This window comes from Neophocaena asiaeorientalis, unplaced genomic scaffold, assembly GCF_003031525.2.
Source record: "Neophocaena asiaeorientalis asiaeorientalis breed wild unplaced genomic scaffold, Neophocaena_asiaeorientalis_V1.1 scaffold265, whole genome shotgun sequence".
Lineage (NCBI taxonomy): Eukaryota > Metazoa > Chordata > Mammalia > Artiodactyla > Phocoenidae > Neophocaena > Neophocaena asiaeorientalis.
In genome coordinates this window covers 1,796,076-1,820,154 of record NW_020172172.1, presented here as the reverse complement: position 1 = coordinate 1,820,154, position 24,079 = coordinate 1,796,076, and the positions used below count along the sequence as shown (strand labels likewise).

At 38.6% G+C, this 24,079-nt stretch overlaps 1 protein-coding gene across 1 annotated transcript in view; it reads left to right on the top strand.

Moving 5' to 3' along the window:
- KIF15 (kinesin family member 15) overlaps positions 1–24,079 on the top strand; it is a 70,886-nt gene that overhangs the window by 11,042 nt on the left and 35,765 nt on the right. The window contains exons 5-10 of the mRNA XM_024756464.1: positions 2,409–2,446; positions 9,657–9,754; positions 11,086–11,265; positions 20,785–20,994; positions 22,654–22,779; positions 22,946–23,068. Of these exons, the coding sequence (XP_024612232.1) occupies positions 2,409–2,446; positions 9,657–9,754; positions 11,086–11,265; positions 20,785–20,994; positions 22,654–22,779; positions 22,946–23,068 (775 nt within the window). The remainder of the gene's footprint in view (positions 1–2,408; positions 2,447–9,656; positions 9,755–11,085; positions 11,266–20,784; positions 20,995–22,653; positions 22,780–22,945; positions 23,069–24,079) is intronic.

The following is a 24,079-nucleotide window of genomic DNA, read 5'->3' as shown; positions in this document are numbered from 1 at the left end:
GGATACACTAACAAATTTTCCATTCCTATAGCTTTGCCTTTCCCAGAGTGTCATATGATTGGAATCATTCAGTATGTAGCCTTTTGGTTCTGGCTTTTTTCATTTAGGATTTGTCTATGTTGTTGCATGCATCAGTAGCTTTTGCTTTCTTTCCTTTTTTTTTTTTTTGCCGAGTAGTATTTTACTGTGTGGATTTACCACCGTTTTTTTATTCACTCCCCTGTTAAAGGATATCTTGGTTGCTTCCAGTTTTTAGCAATTATGAATAAAGTTGCTACAAACATTCAAATATTGGGTTTTGTGTGAACATAAGTTTTCAGATCACTTGAGTACATATGTAGGAATACATTGCTGGGTCATATAGTATAAGAAACTGTCAATCTGTCTTCCAAATATATTTTGAAAGTGCATGATGATGGGAATTCCTTGGTGGTCCAGTGGTTAGGACTTGGTGCTTTCACTGCCGAGGGCCTGGGTTCAATCCCTGGTCAGGGAACTGAGATTCTGCAAGGCTCACAGCGCAGCCAAAAAAAAAAAAAAAAGTGCATGATGATTCTGAATTTCTAAATGCTGGCATCCTTAAAATACTGCTCTAGGTTTAATGTTGGAATGTAAGCTGACAACCTTGGCAGTTCTAGAAGGTCAGTTTTTTTTACAAGGTGAATCATTTCAGATTTATTTCATAAATAGGAATATAATTTGTAGTACAATTATTTTTTCCTTTACTTCTAGCAATAGACTTCCTAATTTTATTTAGAACCAGAGGTTTTTAATAGGATGTAATGAATTATGTAATTAATTTTGAGCAGCTGATGCTTTTTTGTGTGTGTGTGCCCTTGGTTCATGTGTAATTGGCTCAAAATACAAGAAAATAAAAAATAAGATGTTTAAAGCTTGGGTTCATCTTGTGCACAAATTCTTCCTTGAAAATTTGCCTTTGCCTTTCATGCTTACTTTTCAGTTGTGTTCAGCAGAACTAAATATTCTCTCTTGACCCATGAAGCAGATAACCATTTTCTCATGTCTTCTCAAGAAAAAAAAAAGATTTTTTTTTCCACAGAATATTTTGAGTGGTAGAGTTCAAAAATCAATTTGAAATAAGAGCCACAATTACCAGAGATTATATATCTTCAGAACTGTTTTCTTTGAAGATCCTTAAGCATACTAATTATAATATTTAATTTGAAAATTGCTTTTGGTAGTCAAGGGCAGAAATGAGAAACATATGGAGAGAAGTGAGCATTGATTTATTGCTTGGTTGAGCATACCTTCTGGTTTACCTTAGACAGTCTCAATTCTAGAGTTATTGTTAATACTGTCCCCTTCACTTTCAAGTAGGATGCTCAACAGTATCCATTTCTTATTCTGAGTTAACTGAAGAACTTTTTTTCCCCTACTTCCGAAAGAAAGAGGTAACCAACTAGATTATACTGTTTTCTAGCTCTTGGGACATTGAACCAAAAAGTAAACTCAAAATTTTATATTTGTGCCATGAGTCCAATGTAAACACATTTAACATCCTAACTGACATCTATCTTCAACATAATTTTTTATTTTGTTTTTATTCTTTTAATATTTATTTATATTTATTTTGGCTGCACCAGGTCTTAGTTGCAGCACGTGGGATCTTTAGTTGCGGCATGTGGACTCTTAGTTGTGGAATGCATGCAGGATCTAGTTCCCTGACCAGGGATCAAACCTGGGCCCCCTGCATTGGGAGCATGGAGTCTTACCCACTGGACCACCAGGGAAGTCCCTAAATTTTAACTTTATTTTTTTGTTTCTCCTGTTTCTTGGTGTACCTGAGGAGATATGACACTATACAAAAAAAAAAAAAAAAAAAAAATCAAGCCTATAGCATAAGGATGTTTTTAATTGCTTTATTTTTAAATGAAGACATCTTAGTATCTTTTAAAGGCAGAATTTAGGAAGAGAATTGGTGCATTATTTAGAATAGCAAAAATTGGAAAAAAATGTCTAGTTGGTTCTGATTAAATAAATTATGATACATTCATGGAATACTATGTAGCCATTAAAAATAAAGAGGCAGATCTCTATTTACCAGCATAGAAAGATGTGTGAGATAAAAATTAAGGGAAAAAAACAGGTTGCAGAGAAGTATGAATAGCATCATTCCAGTTTTGTAAATAAAAATTAAATGAAAACTCTGATGGCCATGTCTGTATAATCCAGAAGAATTTATTAGACAGTTAAGAGTGGTTAAGTCTTAGTGGTAGAATAGGAGAGAAAGAACATGTATGATTCACTTTTTACCTGATATAATTTTAAAAAAGAAAGACAATTAGTTCTTTGTGGGGAAAATTTATATACTAGTAGACCATATTAAGATAGGGTAGTCTTCTAAATTTCATGTGTGAAAATAATATATGAAACATTCTTTTTTACAGTGGACAGACTGGTTCAGGGAAAACATTTACTATGATGGGTAAGTAAATTAGAGATTAACATTTACTGGCTTAGTCTACTCTTTTTGTGATGACAGAACTTAGTATATTTTTTGGAAAGGAATACTTTCTGGTATATGATGTTGACCTCATAAAATTAGGATTATTTCCCAAGCTTCTGTCAGAATGCGACTTCCATTATAGCAAAGTCTGTGTTTTTACCTATATTCCCAGCTCAATGCTTAGCACAGAGTATGTGCTCAATGAACAATTTTTGAAGTGGGTTTAATGAATTTTTATGTATTATGTACCTGTATAACCACTACCCAGACCAAGATTCCTAGTCAGTAACTACTCCCACTGCTGTCCCCTGACATATGTATTACTCTGACTTCTGTCATCACTAGTTTCGCTTGTTTTTGCACTTCTACAAATGAAATTTTACTGTATTTACTCTTTTATGTATGGCTTCTTTCTCTCAGCCTGAGGTTTGTCAAATTCACTAATGTTATGGCATGTAGTAGTAGTTTATTTCCATTACTGTATAATAGATTATTGTATGAATATAACACATTTTCTATTATTTTTTTAATAGATCTTTATTGGAGATAATTGCTTCACAATACTGTGTTAGTTTCTGTTGCACGGCAAAGCAAATCAGCCATATGCATACATATATCCCCATATCTCCTCCCTCTTGAACCTCCCTCCCATTGTCCCTATCCCACCCCTCTAGGTCATCGCAAAGCACCGAGCCGATCTCCCTGTGCTATGCTGCTGCTTCCCACCAGCCAACTATTTTACATTCGGTAGTGTATACATGTTGACGCTACTCTCACTTTGCCCAACTTCACCCTCCCACCACATGTCATCAAGTCCATTCTCTATGTCTATCTCTTTATTCCTGCCCTGCAACTAGGTTCATCAGTACCTTTTTTTTTTTTTTTAGATTCCATATATATTCGTTAGCATATGGTATTTGTTTTTCTCTTTCTGACTTACTTCACTCTGTGTGACAGACTCTAGGTCCATCCACCTCACTACAAATAACTCAGTTTCGTTTGTTTTTAAGGCTGACTAATATTCCATTGTATATATGTGCCACATCTTCTTTATCCATTCATCTGTCTATGGACATTTAGGTTGGTTCCATGTCCTGGCTATTGTAAATAGTGCTGCAGTGAACATTGTGGTGCATGTCTCTTTTTGAATTACGGTTTTCTCAGGGTATATGCCCAGTAGTAGGATTGTTGGGTCATATGGTAATTCTATTCTTAGTTTTTTGAGGAACCTCCGTACTGTTTTCCATAGTGGTTGTATCACTTTACGTTCCCACCAACAGTGCAGGAGGGTTCCCTTTTCTCCACACCCTTTCCAGCAATTATTGTTTCCAGCTTTTTTGATAATGGCCATTCTGACCGGCATGAAGTGATACCTCATTGTAGTTTTGATTTACATTTTTCTAATAATTAGTGATGTTGAGCATCTTTTCATGTGCCTCTTGACCATCTGTATGTCTTCCTTGGTGAAATGTCTATTTACGTCTTCTGCCCATTTTTTAACTGGATTGTTTGTTTTTTTCGTATTGAGTTTCATGAGCTGTTTGTATATTTTGGAGATTAATTCTTTGTCTGTTGTTTCATTTGCAAATATTATCTCCCATTCTGAGGGTTGTCTTTTTGTCTTCTTTATAGTTTCCTTTGCTGTGCAAAAGCTTTTAAGTTTAATTAAGTCCCATTTGTTTATTTTTGTTTTTATTTCTGTTACTCTTGGAGGTGGATCAAAAAAGACCTTGCTGTGGTTTATGTCAGTGTGTTTTTCCTATGTTTTCCTCTAAAAGTTTTATAGTGTCTGGTCTTACATTTAAGTTTTTAATCCATTTGGAATTTATTTTTGTATATGATGTTAGGTAGTGTTCTAATTTCATTCTTTTACACGTAGCTGTCCAGTTTTCCCAGCATCACTTATTGAAGAGGCCGTCTTTTCTCCATTGTATGTTCTTGCCTCCTTTGTCGTAAATTAGGTGCCCATATGTGTGTGGGTTTATCTCTGGGCATTCTGTCCTGTACCATTGAGCTATATTTCTGTTTTTGTGCCAGTACCATGCTCTCTTGATTACTGTAGCTTTGTGGTATAGTTGGAAGTCAGGGAGCCTGATTCCTCCAACTCCATTTTTCTTTCTCAAGATTGCTTTGGCTATTCGGTGTCTTTTGTGTTTCCATACGAATTGTAAGATTTTTTTGTTCTAATTCTGTGAAAAATGCCATTGGTAATTTGATAGGGATTGCATTGAATCTGTAGATTGCTTTCGATAGTACAGTCATTTTCACAATATTGATTCTTCCAGTCCAAGAACATGGTATATTTCTCCATCTGTTTATGTCATCTTTGATTTCTTTCATCAGTGTTTTATAGTTTTCTGAGTACAAGTCTTTCACCTCCTTAGGCAGGTTTATTCCTAGGTATTTAATTCTTTTTGTTGCAGTGCTAAATGGGAGTGTTTCCTTAATTTCTCTGTCTGATTTTTCGTTGTTGGTGTATAGGAATGCCAGAGATTTCTGAGCATTAATTTTGTATCTTGCAACCTTACCAAATTCATTGATTAGTTCTAGTAGTTTTCTGGTGGCATCTTTAGGATTTTCTATGTATAGTATCATGTCATCTGCAAACAGTGACAGTTTTACTTCTTCTTTTCCAATTTGTATTCCTTTTATTTCTTTTTCTTCTCTCATTGCTGTGGCTAGGACTTCCAAAACTATGTTGAATAATAGTGGTGAGAGTGGACATCCTTGTCTTGTTCCTGATCTTAGTGGAAATGCTTCCAGTTTTTCACCACTGAGCATGATGCTTGCTGTGGGTTCGTCATATATGGCCTTTATTATGATGAGGTGAGTTCCCTCTATGCCCATTTTCTGGAGAATTTTTATCATAAATGGGTGTTGAATTTTGTCAAAAGCTTTTTCTGCATCTATTGAGATGATCATATGGTTTTTATTCTTCAGTTTGTTAATATGGTGTATCACATGGATTGATTTGCGTATATTGAAGAATCCTTGCATCACTGGGATAAACCCCACTTGATCATGGTGTATGATCCTTTTAATGTGCTGTTGGATTCTGTTTGCTAGGATTTTGTTGAGGATTTTTGCATCTATGTTCATCAGTGATATTGGTCTATAATTTTTTTGTGTGTGTGATATCTTTTTCTGGTTTTGGTATCAGGGTGATGGTGGCTTTGTAGAATGAATTTGCGAGTGTTCCTCCCTCTGCAATTTTTGGGAAGAGTTTGAGAAGGATTGGTGTTAGGTCTTCTCTAAATGTTTGATAGAATTCGCTTGTGAAGCCATCTGGTCCTGGACTTTTGTTTGTTGGAAGATTTTAAATTCTGGTTTCAATTTCATTACTTGTGATAGGACTGCTTATATTTTCTAATTCTTCCTGGTTCAGTCTTAGAAAATTGTACCTTTCCAAGAATTTGTCCATTTTTTTGGCTTATGGTTGTTGCAGTAGTCTCTTATCATCCTTTGTATTTCTGCAGTGTCAGTTGTGATTTCTCCCTTTTCATTTCATTTATTGTGTTGTTCATCTCTGTTTGTTTGTTCTTTAGTTCTTCTAGATCTTTGTTAAACATTTCTTGTATTTTCTCAATCCGTGCTTCCATTCTATATCCGAGATTCTGGATCATCTTTACTATCATAACTCTGAATTCTTTTTCAGATAGATTGCCTATTTCCTCTTCATTTATTTGGTCTTGTAGGGTTTTTTTTACCTTCCTCCTTCATCTGTGACATATTTTTTTGCTGTCTCTCTCTTTTTTTTTTAATGAGTGGGATTGTGTTCCAGTTTTACTGGTTGTTTGGCCTGAGGCTTCCAACACTGGAGTTTGTAGGCTCTTGGGTAGAGCTGGGTCTTGGTGCTGAGGTGAGGAACTCTGTGAGACCTCACTCTGATGAATATTCCCTGGGGTCTGAGGTTCTCTGTTAGTCCAGTGGTTCAGATTCGGAGCTCCCACCACAGGAGCCTCCACCCAACCCTGTGCTCACAAATCAAGATCCCACAAGCTGTGTGGGGTGGCAAAGAAAAGAGAACAATAACAAAGTAAAAAATAAAATTAGACTAGGAAACTAATAGATATATTAGAAAGAATGTAAAAATAAAAATATAGATGAATCAACAACTGGAAGGTACATCAGTACCACAATAGTAAAAAAGAGGAGGAGGGAGAAGAAAAAAGAAAAAATAAAGGAGCGGAGGGAAGGCCTTGGCTATGGAGAGCAGGGCCTAAGCAAGGGTGAGGTTTGGGCGGTGGGTGGGGCCAATGCTCAGCACCCACAGGGCTGGAAAAGGCCCTGGGGGCTGTGGGGGGGGTGGGGCTTAGGCTCAAGGAACAGAAGGGGCCCAGGCATGCCCCCCACCGCTGGTCTCAGAGGGTGGGGGACCTCACCTGGGAGCTCAGCAGGCTTCCTGGGCTTGAGTGGGTGGGGCAAACGCCCTCCTCTCCTGCTCCTCCTGTCTGGGGTCTGGGAGGGCCCCTCCTACCTGCCAATCCTGATCTCCCTGTCCTCCCTCCTATACCCCCAGGACCAATGCGGGGTGGGCCTTGGAGGGCAGGAAACTGGTCTGGGAGCTCAGTAGGCTCCCTGGGCCCGAGTGGGTGGGGAAAACACCCTCTGCTTCTCTCCCCCTCCTCCTCGGTGGCCCCTCCCACCTGCCACTCCTGATCTCCCCAGCCGCCCTCCTGTGCCCCCAGAACCCATGTGGCCTGGATGGAGCTTTGTTGGGGGGGGAACTGGCTTGGGAGCTCAGGAGCCTCCCCGACACCAGTGGGCCAGGCGATCACCCTCTGCTCCTCTCCCACTCTTCCTGGAGAGTCCCTCCCACCTCCCTCTCCTGATCTCCCCAGCCTCAGGGGAGCCGATCCTGTCTGGCCTCCATTTCTCCTCCCCCCTTGGTCCCCCTACATCCTACCGGTTCACTCTGGGATTCCTCCCATCTCTTTGGGGTCAGAGCCCCCCACCAGCGCTGGCAGGTGCCCTAGTTGTGGGGAGACGCTAACTCTGCGTCTTGCCACACTGCCATCTTAAAGGAGTTCCACATTTTCTATTCTGCTGTTGCTAGACAGTTTTAGAGCACATGAATAGTACTGTTATGGACATTTTTTTCTTGTGTGGGTCTTTTATAGTGCATATCTATTGAACTTTAAACTTCTGGGCATGGACTTGCTGGGTTATAGTATATGTATGTTCAGCTTTAGTAAAAAGGTCATGATGGAGATGCGTAGATGTGGAATTTCCCAGTGCTCCACATCCATGTCCACACTTGGTATTGTCCATTTTAAAAATTTTAGTTGTTCTGGACTATGTATAGTATTATCTCGTGTTTTTATTTGCACTTGTTTGATGTCCATTGACTACTAAGCACCTTTTATACATTTATTGGACATTTGAATAGCCTCTCTGTAAAATGCCCATTCAAGCTTTTATCTCTTTTTTTAAAATAAATTTATTTATGTATTTATTTATATTTGGCTGCATTGGGTCTTCTTTGCTGTGGGCAAGCTTTCTCTAGTTGCAGTGAGCGGGGGCTGCTCTTTGTTGTGGTGTGCAGGCCTCTCATTGCTCTGGCTTTTCTTGCTGTGGAGCACGGGCTCTAGGTGCACAGACTTCAGTAGTTGTGGCATGTGGGCTCAATAGTTGTGGCTTACGGGCTCTAGAACACAGGCTCAGTAGTTGTGGGCGCATGGGCTTAGTTGCTTTGCGTTATATGGAATCCTCCCAGACCAGGGCTTGAACCCGTGTCCCCTGCATTGGCAGGTGGATTCTTAACCACTGCAACACCAGGGAAGTCCCTCAAGCTTTTTTCTTATTTAAAAATTATCTTGGGCTTCCCTGGTGGCGCAGTGGTTGAGAGTCCGCCTGCTGATGCAGGGGACACGGGTTCGTGCCCCAGTCTGGGAAGATCCCACATGCCGCGGAGTTTTCTGTCTGTAGATAATATTCTAATATTATCTGTCCTCTGTGTTCATTTACTTGCGTTTCTCTGCCCTGTTTTATATATTTTTTCTTCTTTTTTTTTTTAAGGTATAGCACACCGAGATGACGATAATATTTTAAAATTTATTTTCTGTAACTTTCTAGCATACGCCAGCATTTTGTTAGTTCCTTTGGTCTCTAAGGCATATATATATATTTTAAATAAATTTACTTATTGATTGATTGATTTTTGGCTGTGTTGGGTCTTCATTGCTGTGTGTGGGCTTTCTCTAGTTGCGGCGAGCGGGTGCAACTCTTCATTGCAGTGCACTGGCTTCTCATTTCGGTGGCTTCTCTTGTTGTGGAGCATGGGCTCTATGCACATGGGCTTCAGTAGTTGTGGCACACGGGCTTAGCTGCTTCTTGGCATGTGGGATCTTCCCGGACCAGGGCTTGAGCCCGTGTCCCCTGCATTGGCATGTGGATTCTTAACCACTGCACCACCAGGGAAGTCCCTCTAAGGCATGTTTAACTAATACATATAGTAACTTTTGGATCTTTTCTAGTTTTATAGTTTTTTTTCTGACAAATATAGCTATAGCTTGAATTAGTATCCAAGAAATCCTGCTGTTTACATATCCACTCACATCTCCCCTTTTCCCCAACGTTAACAAAATAGATTGGATTGCTCTTCAGTTTTCTGTCTGTACAGAAATCTTGTGAAGAATTCCTATAGTATTTTTCTTACCAGCTTGGCTTTTATTGCCCAATTAACAAAACACTAGCTAATGCTCATTTTTATTAACTGTGAGATAGTTATTACCATTATTCTTTCCATTTTATAGTTGAAAACTCCAAGAGATTTAAGTAATTAGCCTGTGGCCCCACAGCCAGTGTATAAAGATCAGCCTAGGAGACAGAATGTCTTATGCAACAGTAAAGTACAGTTATTTGTTGTTTCTGCTAATTTTGGTGCCTGCAGAAGGAAAAATTTCAAGCTTGGGACTGAAATGGATTTCTTAACTTATCAAACAACAACTACTTTTAAAAATTGCTTAGTGGCTATTGTGGGCCCTTCTCTTCAGTCCCATTGATAGGCAGGTTCTATTATGCCATCTGTTACAGACCACGATTTATCTTGTTTGGGGCCTGAAAGAAACTGATTATACAGTTTGTCTTTTCTATATGAATTGCCTTTCAGTGTTGCTGTTTTGAAAGACTCCTGTTAACAGAATAAAAATGAACAGCTATATATTTTTTTTTTTACATTTTTCTTTAGGACCATCTGAATCTGATAATTTTTCTCATAACCTGAGAGGAGTAATTCCACGAAGTTTTGAATATTTATTTTCCTTAATTGAACGTGAAAAAGAGAAGGTAAAACTTATTGTAAAAATAAAGCGATTCTGTGAAATACCTAGTTTTGAGTAGCTAACTACTAATTAGCTCATGATACACGGAGGGGCATCATTGGTAGTCTACAGTGTGGATAGGCTAGAGTCATAAAAAAAAATCTTTCAATTCTTAAGATTAAATTAAGGATTCTGAGTTTATTATTTTCTAAAAGTTTTTAGTCTATAAAACATGCATCGTCCATGAACCCACATTGAAAGAAAGAAGAATGTAGTGCTTCTTAGGCTCTCAGATTTTACAAGAGAGAAAGTGTAAAGAAAATCTTAACTGAGGAAAACAAATTCATTAAGCTCCATCACCTACCTGCGCCTAGGCTCACAGTTGCCTGCAGCTGTCCCTACATCTTCATGACAGCCACTAGTAATGGGCCCATCTGTACCTCCTTTGCAGCACCTGCTACCACCTGACTATGCTCTCCTTGCTTCACACGTGGTGTGGCTCCATCATCCTAGCGATGTGGCCTTCCATTTTCCATTGGCTCCCAGATTGGGTCATTCTGTTGGTTGTGCGTCTGTAGCTTAGGGAATTCCAGGCTTAAGAGACATTAGTGTTTTATGTTCTATTACCTATGTGCCAAGGAGTCTGATATATAGCATTGGTTTACCCCTTACTCCTTTGCAGAAACTATGCCTGACCACTGCAGTTAGACACACATATTATGTGCCAGTGAAGTAAGTTTAGTGACGTGCATTTCTGTGGTTAAAAATCCTATAGCGAGGCTTTTTAAAGAAAACTTTTATTTGTTTATTTTTTTAAAGAGAGACTTTTAAAATACATTGTTTTCAGTCGTTTGAGGAATATAACACTTGATTCATATATAAGACAGGTGAAAATGGAATTGCTATTTTCATCACAAGGGAAAAAAATTATGTAACTGTATGGCGATGGATGTTAACTAGACTTATTGTGATCATTTTGCAGTATATACAAATATCAAATCATTATGTTATACGCCTGAAACTAGTATAATGCTGTATATCAATTATACCTCAATTAAACAAAAAATGGAATTGCCTATTTGGAATGCTCAAGTGCCACCTCCCTGTCTTTGTTCTGAGGCACTGTTGGGAACTTTAGGGCTCCTGGGACCACAGTTCGATGCCGCTTTAAAGTGTACTGATGTGCTGAAACTAGTAATCTGTATTTTAAAACTGACTTTTAAGTGTCCTGTATTGTGTAAAGGATAATGTTGTAGAAATTTTATATGTTGTGAAGTGAGTGAAAGATGAATGCTCATGAAAGGTAAGGATGAACTCATGAAAAGAATATAGCTACACCAGGCTTCTCTTTTACAGGCTGGAGCTGGAAAGAGTTTTCTTTGTAAGTGTTCCTTTATTGAAATCTACAACGAGCAGATCTATGACCTCCTGGACTCTGCATCGGCTGGACTGTACTTAAGGGAGCATATTAAGAAGGGAGTCTTCGTTGTTGGTGCTGTGGAGCAGGTGGTGACCTCAGCTGCTGAAGCCTATCAGGTACCCTGCCTTGAGCAATTTGATTCGTAGGCAACATAGCATGCTGTGACGAGCACCTTGATCTCAAAAAAAGAAAGAGTTGAGTTACTAAAAATGTTTTGTGAAGCCATAACCAGAATGTTCATGAGAAGAAATGAAAGAAGGATATGACACTGGTTTATAAATTTCCCCTTAGTTAAAATAGAAGTTTGACCCCTGATTTTGTGTTATTTTGGTGGTGTTCATTCCGGTCAGAGACTCCTAAAAACCACCTTACATGTCACTGGGGGACACTTTGTTAGTGACCGTATCCCTTTAGTTGTTCCTCCTGGGAGCTGCCCTTTTGTCTTTTGGGTTTTTTTTAAAGGATATAGAGTTACAGTTTTATTTTATTATTATTTATTTTTTAATTTAATTTATTTATTTTATTTTGGCTGTATTGGGTCTTCGTTGCTGCGCACGGGCTTTCTCTAGTTGTGGCGAGTGGGGCTACTCTTTGTTGCGGTGCGCGGGCTTCTCATTGCGGTGGCTTCTCGTTGCGGAGCATGGGCTCTAGGCACACGGGCTTCAGTAGTTGTGGCATGCTGGCTCAGTAGTGTGGCACACGGGCTCAGTAGTTGTGGCACACGGGCTCAGTAGCTGTGGCACAGGGGCTTAGCTGCTCCACAGCATGTGGGATCTTCCCGGACCAGGGCTCGAACCTGTGTCCCCTGCATTGGCAGGCAGATTCTTAACCACTGCGCCACCAGGGAAGCCTGGAGTTGCCCTTTCGAAGAGCTCCTGGGATCTCTGCCCTTCAAACCAGCTGGCTCTGCTCTCTATTTTCTACCCTTGTTTATTACTTGTTAGGTGTCAAAAGGCAACCTCTTTTGGCCATTCAGCTCAGAACAAAGAAACCTTTTGACAGGAATTTGCAAAATATTCTATTCATGTTTTTTTTTTGAATTTTTTTAAATTTATTTTTTTATACAGCAGCTTCTTATTAGTTATCCATTTTATACATATTAGTGTATATATGTCAATCCCAATCTCCCAATTTGTCACACCACCACACACACACACACCCTGCCACTTCCCCCACCTTGGTGTCCATACGTTTGTTCTCTACATTTGTGTCTATTTCTGCCTTGCAAACTGGTTCATCTGTACCATTTTTCTAGGTTCCACATATATGCGTTAATATGTAATATTTGTTTTTCTCTTTCTGACTTCACTCTGTATGACAGTCTCTAGATCGATCCGCATCTCTACAAATGACCCAATTTCATTCCTTTTTATGACTGAGTAATATTCCATTGTATACATGTGCCACATCTTTTTTATCTATTTGTCTGTCGATGGGCATTTAGGTTGCTTCCATGACCTGGCTATTGTAGATAGTGCTGCAATGAACATTGGGGTGCATGTGTCTTTTTGAATTATGGTTTTCTCTGGGTATATGCCCAGTAGTGGGATTGCTGGGTCATATGGTAATTCTATTTTTAGTTTTTTAAGGAACCTCCATACTGTTCTCCATAGTGGCTGTATCAATTTACATTCCCACCAACAGTGCAAGAGGGTTCCCTTTTCTCCACACCCTCTCCAGCATTTGTTGTTTGTAGATTTTCTGATGATGCCCATTCTAACTGGTGTGAGGTGATACCTCATTGTAGTTTTGATTTGCATTTCCCTAATACTTAGTGATGTTCAGCATCTTTTCATGTGCTTCTTGGCCATCTGTATGTCTTCTTTGGAGAAATGTCTATTTAGGTCTTCTGCCCATTTTTGGATTGGGTTGTTTGTTTTTACCATATTGAGCTGCATGAGCTGTTTATATATTTTGGAGATTAATCCTTTGTCCATTGATTTGTTTGCAAATATTTTCTCCCTTTCTGAGGGTTCTCTTTTCGTCTTACTTGTAGTTTCCTTTGCTTTGCAAAAGCTTTTAAGTTTCATTAGGTCCCATTTGTTTATTTTTGTTTTTATTTCCATTACTCTAGGAGGTGGATCAAAAAAGATCTTGCTGTGATTTATGTCAAAGAGCGTTCTTCCTATATTTTCCTCTAAGAGTTTTATAGTGTCCAGTCTTACATTTAGGTCTCTAATCCATTTTGAGTTTATTTTTATGTATGGTATTAGGGAGTGTTCTAATTTCATTCTTTTACATGTAGCTGTCCAGTTTTCCCAGCACCACTTATTGAAGAGACTGTCTTTTCTCCATTGCCTCTTTTGTCATAGATTAGTTGACCATAGGTGTGTGGGTTTATCTCTGGGCTTTCTGTCTTGTTCCATTTATCTATAGTTCTGTTTTTGTGCCAATACCATATTGTCTTGATTAGCTTTGTAGTATAATCTGAAGTCAGGGAGTCTTATTCCTCCAGCTCCAATTTTTTCCCTCAAGGCTGCTTTGGCTCTTCGGGGTCTTTTGTGTCTCCATACAAATTTTAAGATTTTTTGTTCTAGTTCTGTAAAAAATACCATTGGTAATGATTTCATTCAATCTGTAGATTGCTTTGGGCAGTGTATAGAATTCGCCTGTGAAGCCATCTGGTCCTGGACTTTTGTTTGTTGGAAGATTTTTAATCACAGTTTCAATTTCATTGCTTGTGATTGGGTCTGTTCATATTTTCTCTTTCTTCCTCTGGATTCTAACCTGGCCAGTTGATTTTAAACAATTTTTTTGTATGTAATATTTGATGCATATACAGTATTGCCACATGCATATAACTTACTAAGCATAATGTTAAAATGAACTTGCAGGACCCCATTAGACAATTTAAATATCACCAATATTATCATTCTACCTGTGTGCTTCTTTCTATCTCATATCCCTGGTTCCTCCCTAAACATAAGCACTGTGCTGAATGTCATTATCATTTTCTTCTACTTTTAAATCACATATGTATGTATTTCTTAAAATGTTAGTATTGCCTGTTTTTGAGTTTTAAAAAGAGGTATGTATATTGCCTTCTATAACTTTTTTAAAGTCAACACAGTGTATGAAATTCATCTATGTTGCCTTTTTTACTGCTGTGTAATTCATTATATGAATATTTATAAATAAATATATGTATATATCAGGGTTCATTAATTTATTCTTCCATCTTCAGCAAATCTTTTTCAAACATCTTAAACTGTGACTCTCATAGTAAGAGAGAGGTTTTACTTGTGATCCGGTGTATGTATATATGCATATTCAAAAAATAATGTTGAGATTTTGATTAGAATTGCATTGCAGTTAGAGACCAGTTTGGAGGGATTGACATCTTTACAATAGAGTTCATACATGAACATGGTATGTCTCTTCATTTAATTGGGTCTTTAATGTCTTACATTACAATGATTTTCACCATAAAAGTCTTACCTTTTTTTTGTTACCTTTATTCTAATATACCTTATATTTTTTATTGCTCTGGTGGGGGATAACTTCTTTTTAAAATTACATGTTGTCGGGCTTCCCTGGTGGCCCAGTGGTTGAGAGCCCGCCTGCCGATGCAAGGGACGCGGGTTTGTGCCCCGGTCCGGGAGGATCCCACATGCCGCGGAGCAGCTGGGCCTGTGGGCCATGGCTGCTGGGCCTGTGCGTCCGGAGCCTGTGCTCCGCGGCGGGAGAGCCGCAGCAGTACTGCCAAAAAAAAAAAAAAAAATTACATGTTGTCTGTTATGTATATAAATGCAGGGTTTTTAATAGAATGCTTTTATAATCAGCCACCCTGTTAACTATCTTATAAAATCAAGGATGTGTGTTAAATTTTGTCAGATGCTCTTTCTACCTCTACTGCGATGATCACGTGGCTTTTCTCATTTAACATGTTAACATGATAAAATATTGGATTAGGTTTGTCAGTATTTTGTTTATCATTTTTCATCAGGGCTTAAGATTGAGATAAACGTATTTTTCCTTTTTCCTACTTTCCTTGTCTTGCTTTATTACCACCTTTATGTGTTTTCTGGAAATATGTGTGATTAGAATGACCTGTTCTTAAAAAGCATGTAGCACTCATCCCCAAAACATCTGGGCCTTGTGTTTAGTTAGATTGATTATTTGTTTATTTATTTATTTATTTGGTAAGAAGATTTTTAACAACAAATAAAAATTCTTTAATAGACCTATGCAGGTATTTTGGGTCAGAAGTCTTGATAGGTTGTGTGTTCCTAGAAAAATTTTAGTTTCCTCTGAGTTTTCAAATATATTGGCATAAAACTGTTCCTAGTATTCTCATTTTAAAAATCTTTGCTGTAACTACAATTTTGTTCTCTTTTTGAATAGTTGTGATGGTTTATATGGCCTTACTCTTTAATGTTTTATTTTTACTTTCTTTGGGTTTATCCTACTTTCCTTCCGACTTCTTAAGCTCGATGCTTAGCTCATTTTGGCCTTTCTTTTGTATTTAATGCTATAAATTTACTTAATATTACTTAAAGTTTACACAAGTTTTAATATCTTAACTGTCATATAGATCTATGTATTATTCCATTATAATTTCTTTTTTGACCCATGATTTACTTAGAAATGTGATTTTAAATTCCCCAATTTATGGGAAATTTAAATTTATTTTTCATGTTGATAGTTAATTGCATTGGGATCAGAGAATGTGGTCTTGTGTGATTCCTAGTCTTTGAGATTTATTGAGAAATTATTTATAGATTAATATAATGGCCAACTTTTATAAGGGTGTGTTTGAGAAGAATGTACATCCTTGGGTATAGGTTTTTATATTTTTACTAATTTTTTTTGTCTGTATAATCTGTCAATACTTGAGATATATTAATCTCCAACTAAAGTGTTGGTTTTGTCTTGACTTTTGTCTATATAAGTAAATATATATGTATACATATAGAGATAGACTTTTATTAGGGGCATATGCAAGTAGTAGAATTAATATATCTTCCTTTGATTTGAATTCGTAGTTTTGTATTTATATTAACACAGTTTTCTATTATTTTTTTAATTTTTATTTTTGGCTGCGTTGGGTCTTTATTGCTTTGTGTGGGCTTTCTCTAGTTGTGGAGAACAGAAGCTACTCTTCGTTGCGGTGTGCAGGCTTCTCGTTGCAGTGGCTTCGCTTGTTGTGGAGCATGGGCTCAAGGTGCACGGGCTCAGTAGTTGTGGCATGGAGGCTCTAGAGCGCAGGCTCAGTAGTTGTGGCACATGGGCTTAGTTTTTCCATGGCATGTGTGATCTTCCCGGACCAGGGCTTGAACCCATGTCCCCTGCATTGGCAGGCCGATTATTTTTTTTTTTTTTTTTACGGTATGCGGACCTCTCACTGCTGTGGCCTCTCCCGCTGCGGAGCACAGGCTCTGGACGCGTAGGCCCAGTGGCCATGGCTCACGGGCCCAGACGCTCCGCAGCATGCGGGACCATGCCGGACCGGGGCACAAACCCGCGTCCCCCGCATCAGCAGGCGGACCCCCAACCACTGCGCCACCAGAGAAGTCCCTAGTTTTCTATTATTAACACAGTTTTCTATTAACATATTTTGCCTTAAAAATTTATTTTGTCTGATATTGACATACCATTCAGCATTCTTTTGATTAGTTATTTGCCCGGTATATGTTTTCCCATCAGTCCTCTGTGTTTTATTGTTTTAAGTTTTTCTACAAGAAAAACCACGTAGTTATATCTTGCTTTAAAAAAAAATTTTTTTTTGTGACAGCATCTTACCTAACTTTACATAAGTATGATTGTTGATATTGTTGGACTGGTTTCTACCATCTTTCTTAGTGCTTTGTGTTCTGTTTTATTCAATGCTCTTTCCCCTTTCTTCCTTTCTTTTTTAAAAATATTTATTTATTTATTTGGCTCTGTTGGGTCTTAGTTGCAGTATGCAGGATCTTTAGTTGGGGCATGTGAACCCTTAGTTGCAGCATGTGGGATCTAGTTCCCCAATCAGGGATCGAACCTGGGCCCCATGCATTGGGAGTGTGGAGTCTTCACCACTGGACCACCAGGGAAGTTCCTCTTGCTTCTTTTTAAGATGAGCAATTTTAGGTTAACAGCAAAAGTGAAGGGACTGTACAGTGATTTCTCATATATCCCGTGCTCCCCCAAATGGGTAGCCTTCCCCATTTTAAACATTCCCCACTAAAGTGGTTCAATTGATGAACTTACATTGACATATCGTAATCACCCAAAGCCCATAGTTGACATCAGAGTTCACTCTTGGGTTGCCTTTTTGGTTTTGATCCCGTATGCAGCACCATTTGTTTAAAAAAATGTTCTCATTTGGTTGCCTTTGCACCTTTAAAGAAAATCAATTGACCGTACGTGTATGGGTTTATATCTGACTGTATTCTGTTTCATTGATCTGTGTGTCTGAATCAGTTACCAATACACAACTGTCTTAATATTGATATTGTTGCTCGATATTAGGCAAACCTGAGGATATCATAGGTTTGGTCCCCCACCACCACAATAAAGCAAATATTGCAATAAAGTGAGTCACATGAATGTTTTGGTTTCTCAGTGCATATAAAAGCACTCTTCTGTAGTTTATTAAGTGTGCAGTAGCATTATATCTAAAAAAACAATGTATATACCTTAATTTACAAATATTTTATTGTTAGAAACTGCTAACCATTCTCTGAGCCTTCAGTGAATCATAATCTTTTTGCTGCTGGAAGGTCTTTCCTCAGTGGTGATGGCTGCTGACCGATAGGGATGGTGGTTGCTGAAGGTTGGAATGGATGTTGCAGTTTCTTAAAATAAGACAACAATGAAGGTTGCTGCATCAGGGGACTCTTACTGTCGTGAATGATTTCTCTGCAGCTGTTTGGTACCATTTTACCCATAGTGGAACTTCTTTCAAAATTGGAGTCGGTCCTCTCAAACCTTGCCCCGCTTTATCAACTACGTTTATATAATATTCTAAATCCTCTGTTGTCTTTTCAACAATCTTCACAGCATCTTCGCCAGGAGTAGATTCCATTTCAAGAAACCACTCTCTTTGCTCATCCATAAGAAGCAACCTCTCATCTGTTTTATCAGGAGATTGCAGCAGTTCAGTCACATCTTCAGGCTCCACTTCTAATTCTACTTCTCTTGCTATTCCTACCACATCTGTGTTATTTCCTCCACTGAAGTCTTGGACCCCTCAAAATCACCCATGAGGGTTGGAATCAGCTTCTTCCAAAGTCCTGTTAATGTTGATATTTTGTCCTCTTGCCACGAGTCGTGAATGTTCTTTATGGCATCTAGAGTGGTGAATCCTTTCTAGGAAGTTTTAGTTGACTTTCCTCAGATCCATGAGAGGAATCACTATCCATGGCAGCTTTAGTCTTATGAAGTATATTTCTTCGATAAGATTTGAAAGTCAAAGTGACTCCTTGATCCATGGGCTGCAGAATGGATGTTGTATTAGCAGCCATGAAAACAACATTAACCTTGTTGTACATCTCCACCAGAGCCCTTGGGTGACCAGGTGTGTTGTCAATGAGCAATACTATTTTCAAATAAATTTTGTTTTCTGAGCAATAGGTCTCAACAGTGACCTTAAAATATTCAGTAAACCATGTTGTAAACAGATGTGCTGTCATCCAGGCTTTGTTGTTCCAGTTATAGAGCATAGGCAGAGTAGATTTAGCATAATTCTTAAGACTCTAGGAATTTTAGAATGGTAAATGAGCATTGGCTTCAACTTAGTCACCAGCTATGTTAGCCCCTAACAAGAGAGTCAGCCTTGCTTGACACAGGGTTGCCACAAACCTTCAATTTGTAAAAAACATAATATCTGCGAAGCACAGTAAAATGAGTTAGGCCTGTATTGTTATTGCTGAGAAGTACGTCTTGAGATCAGGTAGAGTAAGTTCTCTAATTTCTTAACAATTAGTTTGGTTATTCTTTAGTCCTTTGCATTTTCATATACTCAGATTTAGTTTGTTAGTTTCTACAGAAAAGACTGCTGGGATTTTTGAGTGGGATTGGGTTGAATCTGTCGATCAATTTGGGGAGAATTAATATCTTAACAATATTGAGTCTTCCAATCCATGAGTATTCACCAAATAGTTTTGTGTTTTGTTTTTGATTTTTGTTTGTATTTGGCCTTTGCATAAGTATTTAAATAAGCAGACTTGCATTTGCTTTTTCACCTTATATTGCACAAATGATAGCATATTTTACACTTGCTTTTTTAAAATTTTTATTTATTTTTATTTTTATAAATTTATTTATTTATTTTTGGCTGTGTTGGGTCTTCGTTGCTGTGCATGGGCTTTCTCTAGTTGAGGCGAGTAGGGGCTACTCTTCGTTGAGGTGCACAGCCTCCTCATTGCAGTGGCTTCTCTTGTTGCGGATCATGGGCTCTAGGCACATGGGCTTCAGTAGTTGTTGCACGTGGGCTCAGTAGTTGTGGCTCGCGGGCTCTAGAGCGCAGGCTCAGCAGTTGCGGCACACATGCTTAGTTGCTCCGCGGCATGTGGGATCTTCCCGGACCAGGGTTCGAATCCGTGTCCCCATCATTGGCAGGTGGATTCTTAACCACGGCACCACCAGGGAAGCCCTGCACTTGCTTTTTTAAGCTAATAGTATTTTGAAATTTGTCCCATGTTTGAGGATCTCTCTCTCTTTCTCTTTGCAGCTGTGTGAATGTATCATTATCTACTATTTAATATACAGTATTTAGTGTTGTGAAAAGGAAGCATGAACTACTAACCAAAAAAATAAAGATATAAACAATTTCATTTTTATGCTATGGCTGGTTAATAGAGAGGGTTATAACAGCTCTGTTTATTGAGTGTATGTGCTAAGCCCTGTGCTAACTTCTTTTGTATACGTTATTTCATTTAATTTTTTAGCTACTTTTTGAGATAAGCTACTAATTTCTTCATTTTATCCAATACATATTATGACCATGCCACTCAAGAATGTAGTTCTCCGACTATGGGTGTCCCATAGGAGGTTGTTAGAAATGCAGGATCTCAGTCTCTACCTCACGTCTGCTGAGTCAGAATCTGAATTTTAACCAGATCCTAGCTGATTAGCATTCATATTACAGTTTGAGATGTTCTGCCCTGTGAGGTAGGTACCCATATTCCCATTATACAAATATGGGACTGAGCCTTGAAAAGGTCAACTGGCCCCCAGACCACACAACTGGTAGATAGTGGAGCCAAGAGTTGAACTCACGTTCATCCTGTTCTAGAGTCTGCAGTCTGAACCTTCATGTGTCTGCTTGCCACAGGGAATAGGGAGGGAAAACAAATACTTTGTAGACCAAAAGAGCTAATAAAACTTTGGGCTTGAAGGTAATTTTAAGATTTATTTTATCTAACTTTCTCATAGTCTCGGTAAAGAAGAGGGTTCAGAGAGATTTTGCGATTTGCATTGAGTTAATACAAATAGAGAAATGGCAAAACCCATTCTAGATCCTATGCCTTCTGATTTCCTGCTTGTTTTCTTTCATGACATGGAGAAGAATCAAAAAAGGAAAGGGAAAGGAAAATAATTTGAGTGTATTCCTCATTAGATAGTCTCTCACCACTCTTTGCAAATTTCCTACTGATGTTCGTGGCTGTTGTGACCACTTGGAAGTCGTGATAACGTATTTTCCTTTTGCCTAGGTGTTGTCTGGAGGGTGGAGAAACAGACGTGTGGCATCAACATCAATGAATAGAGAATCCTCTAGGTCTCATGCAGTCTTTACAATTACAATAGAGTCGTTGGAGAAAAGCCATGAAACTGTGAACATACGGACCTCCCTTCTCAATCTGGTGGATTTAGCAGGATCTGAAAGGCAAAAAGATACCCATGCAGAAGGGATGAGATTGAAGGTAAGAATGGAATTATGGTCTTCAATTCTTGACTGAATTATTACTAGAAGTCAATACCAAGCTAAGTGTTTTGAGGGCTACAAAGGGTTAAGAAATTGCTTTCATCCAAAAGGTATAGAAATTTTTGTTGTGGGGTAGGGACAGTAAACATACATGGGATATGACAAGTGTCAGTAGCAAGATATTTGAATTCATGCCAAAAGGGGTGATATTATGAGTGGTAGCAGGGGTCAGAGGAAGAAGGGTGTGACATGGCCTGCTTGGGGGAAGCATGGCAAAGTAGTTCTTGAGTTAAGGGTTAAGGACCTCGTTCTAGGCTAAGGTATTACCAGAAGTTCTTGCTAATATGTATTGCTAATGTTTATATGTATGGTAATATGTACTGTCAATAAAATGTGTGTGGCGGTCCAGTGGTTAGGATTTCGCTCTTCCAATGCAAGGGACACAGGTTCAATCCTTGGTCAGAGAACTAAGATCCCACATGCCCTGCGGACAAAAAAATAAAAATAAATAAATAAATAAATAAATAAATAAATAAATAAATAAATAAATAAATAAAATGTGTGTGGATTCTACAGTTTAGAATATATAAGGGCGGGGGGTGGGGGAGAAGAGCCAGAAATGGTAGAGGAGAGGGTCTTGTTTGCCTTAAAAGTGAGGGTTTGAGCCGCTTGAGCTCTCAGGCAGTTTCAGTCTGTCTCACATTTGTGTTTCTATGGGGACATGAAGCAAAGAAAAATAGCATAAGTTCAAAATAGGACATATGCTGGGCCCATTCTAAATGCTTTATATATATTAGCTATTTAACCGTCCCAACAACTCTGGGAAGTGATCCTATTATCCTTTCTATTTTGAAGAAACTGGAGGAAATTTTCCAGGGGCACATGGCTAAGAGTCGCTGAGATTCAAATGGTAATCCAGATCCACAGACAGGGCTGTCAACTGTGACCCTAAACCACCTTTCTGAATGGTAACAGATAGTGGCAACTCCGAATTCATCACATCTTGCTCAATAATTTCTATTCCTCCTCTCTTTTTTTCTATTCTCCCACTTCTGCAGACCCAGTTATCGAAATATGCTCCCTATGGTAAAAATCCAGTGTAACACGTTTAACCCAAACATTTTTCTTTTCTCCTGAAACCAGTCTTTTAAAGGGGTTTTATTATACATTACATTGTAGAATTAGACTGAATGTTCTCTTGTAATATGTTCATTGGTGGCTTTGTGGGACATGGGAGTGGGTTATTAGTTACCATACCCTTATAATGTAGCAAACATTTTAACATAAAAGGATTGAAAAATATGCCTATTAATGCACTGCAACTTTTTTTCCTCTGTTCTCTTCTAGATTTTATCCCTACCTATAGGTCAGTTTAAAACTATTACAATTAGGAGGTGACACTGATATTTTTTTCCTTCACGTGATTTTTGTGTTTGTATTTGAATAGTACTAAAATTGCAGTGTGTGCTTTGGATAGGAAAAGGTTAGTGGACAGTTGAGGACATCTTTTTGCTGAGAAGTTAGTTACCTTAACTAATATTGTCCCTGTCTTGCCTTTCCATTCAAAATTGCCACCCTGCTAGGTATATTTTAATTCAAAATACTAAAAAGACATCAGTGCACCTCAATTTTTTGTTCTTTTTCCCCAACGCCCTAGGAAGCAGGTAACATAAACCGATCGTTGAGCTGCCTGGGCCAGGTGATTACTGCGCTTGTTGATGTGGGTAATGGAAAACAGAGACACGTTTGCTACAGAGACTCCAAACTTACCTTCTTACTCCGGGTAAAGTAGATAATTGGGTTCCTGGGCCCCTGTTTTGGTTATGCTCGCTGTGGTTGGTAGTCGGATAATCTCTCAGCCTTGGTGCTAATAATATACATTTTCTTTGCTTAAAAAACATCTTGTGGTTTCTCCCCTGAAAATGTGTACCATTCATATCATTAAACAGGATTCCCTTGGAGGTAATGCCAAAACAGCCATAATTGCAAATGTTCATCCTGGATCTAGGTGTTTTGGAGAAACCCTATCAACGCTTAATTTTGCCCAAAGAGCCAAGCTGATTAAAAATAAGGTAAAATACTGAGTATGCTTAAGTAAATTAGAAGAATGTTTAAGCTTGCAGTATCTCACTTTTGTGATTGCCCTCATATTAACATCAGCTTTTAGTTATTGTATTTCTCTGTTGCGAAAGCCTAACTCTAAGCAGAGTTTCTCTTTTATCTTTCCAAGCCTTCTATATCGCTCATGTAATTTGAGACTAGAATAGGTCTTGTCATTATTGTTTGGCTAGTTTTTTCTGAAGGGAAGGCAAAGTTTTTCTTTTGTAATTGGGCTGGAGACTAAATTTATTTACTTAAACCACGCTATCGGAGCTGGGTGCTGGGAGCAGGAGGATCCGCTATGAACGTAATTGGATGCTATTGACCAACTTTTGTCTTTCAAGTTGTCTGTAACTCTAAGGATTCCTCATTTTTCTTTATATACAAGAAGTTTCCTTGATACTTGTGTACACCAGTGGTCAGAAAAATTCCTGTAAAGGGCCCAAGAGGTAAATAATTTCGGCTTCTTGGACCATATGGTCTCTGTCCCAACTACTCAGCTCTGCCTTTGTAGTGAGAAAGCAGCTGTAGATGATATGTAAACATATGGGCATGGCTGTGTTCAAGCAGCGCTTCGCCAACCCCTGGTGCAGACTGTCAAAAGACCAAGGAGTTCCCCACTTGCTTTGGAGAGGTTGGAGGGCTCTTTGGTTCTAGGCAAAAGAATCAAAGGGCACAAATTGGCAAATTAATTTCCTCTCTCTTTCAAAGGAGAAAGTGGTCATTGTTACCTCCCAAAATAGACTCCCTGGTGATCTTATCATGGTAAAAGCAAAGAGGTCCATGTTGCCTCTTCCCTTGGGTGAGGCAGAAGAGTATAGGTCTGGTTATTCATTCATTTTATTGGAGTATGAACCCCCGTGGGATATTTGTAATATGAGGAGGAAAATCATTAGAGCTTCCTGACCCTATCTCTTGGGACTTACTAGAAGATTTTGGAGAGTGGAGAACTGCAGGGATAATTAGAATTATGATGTCACCGA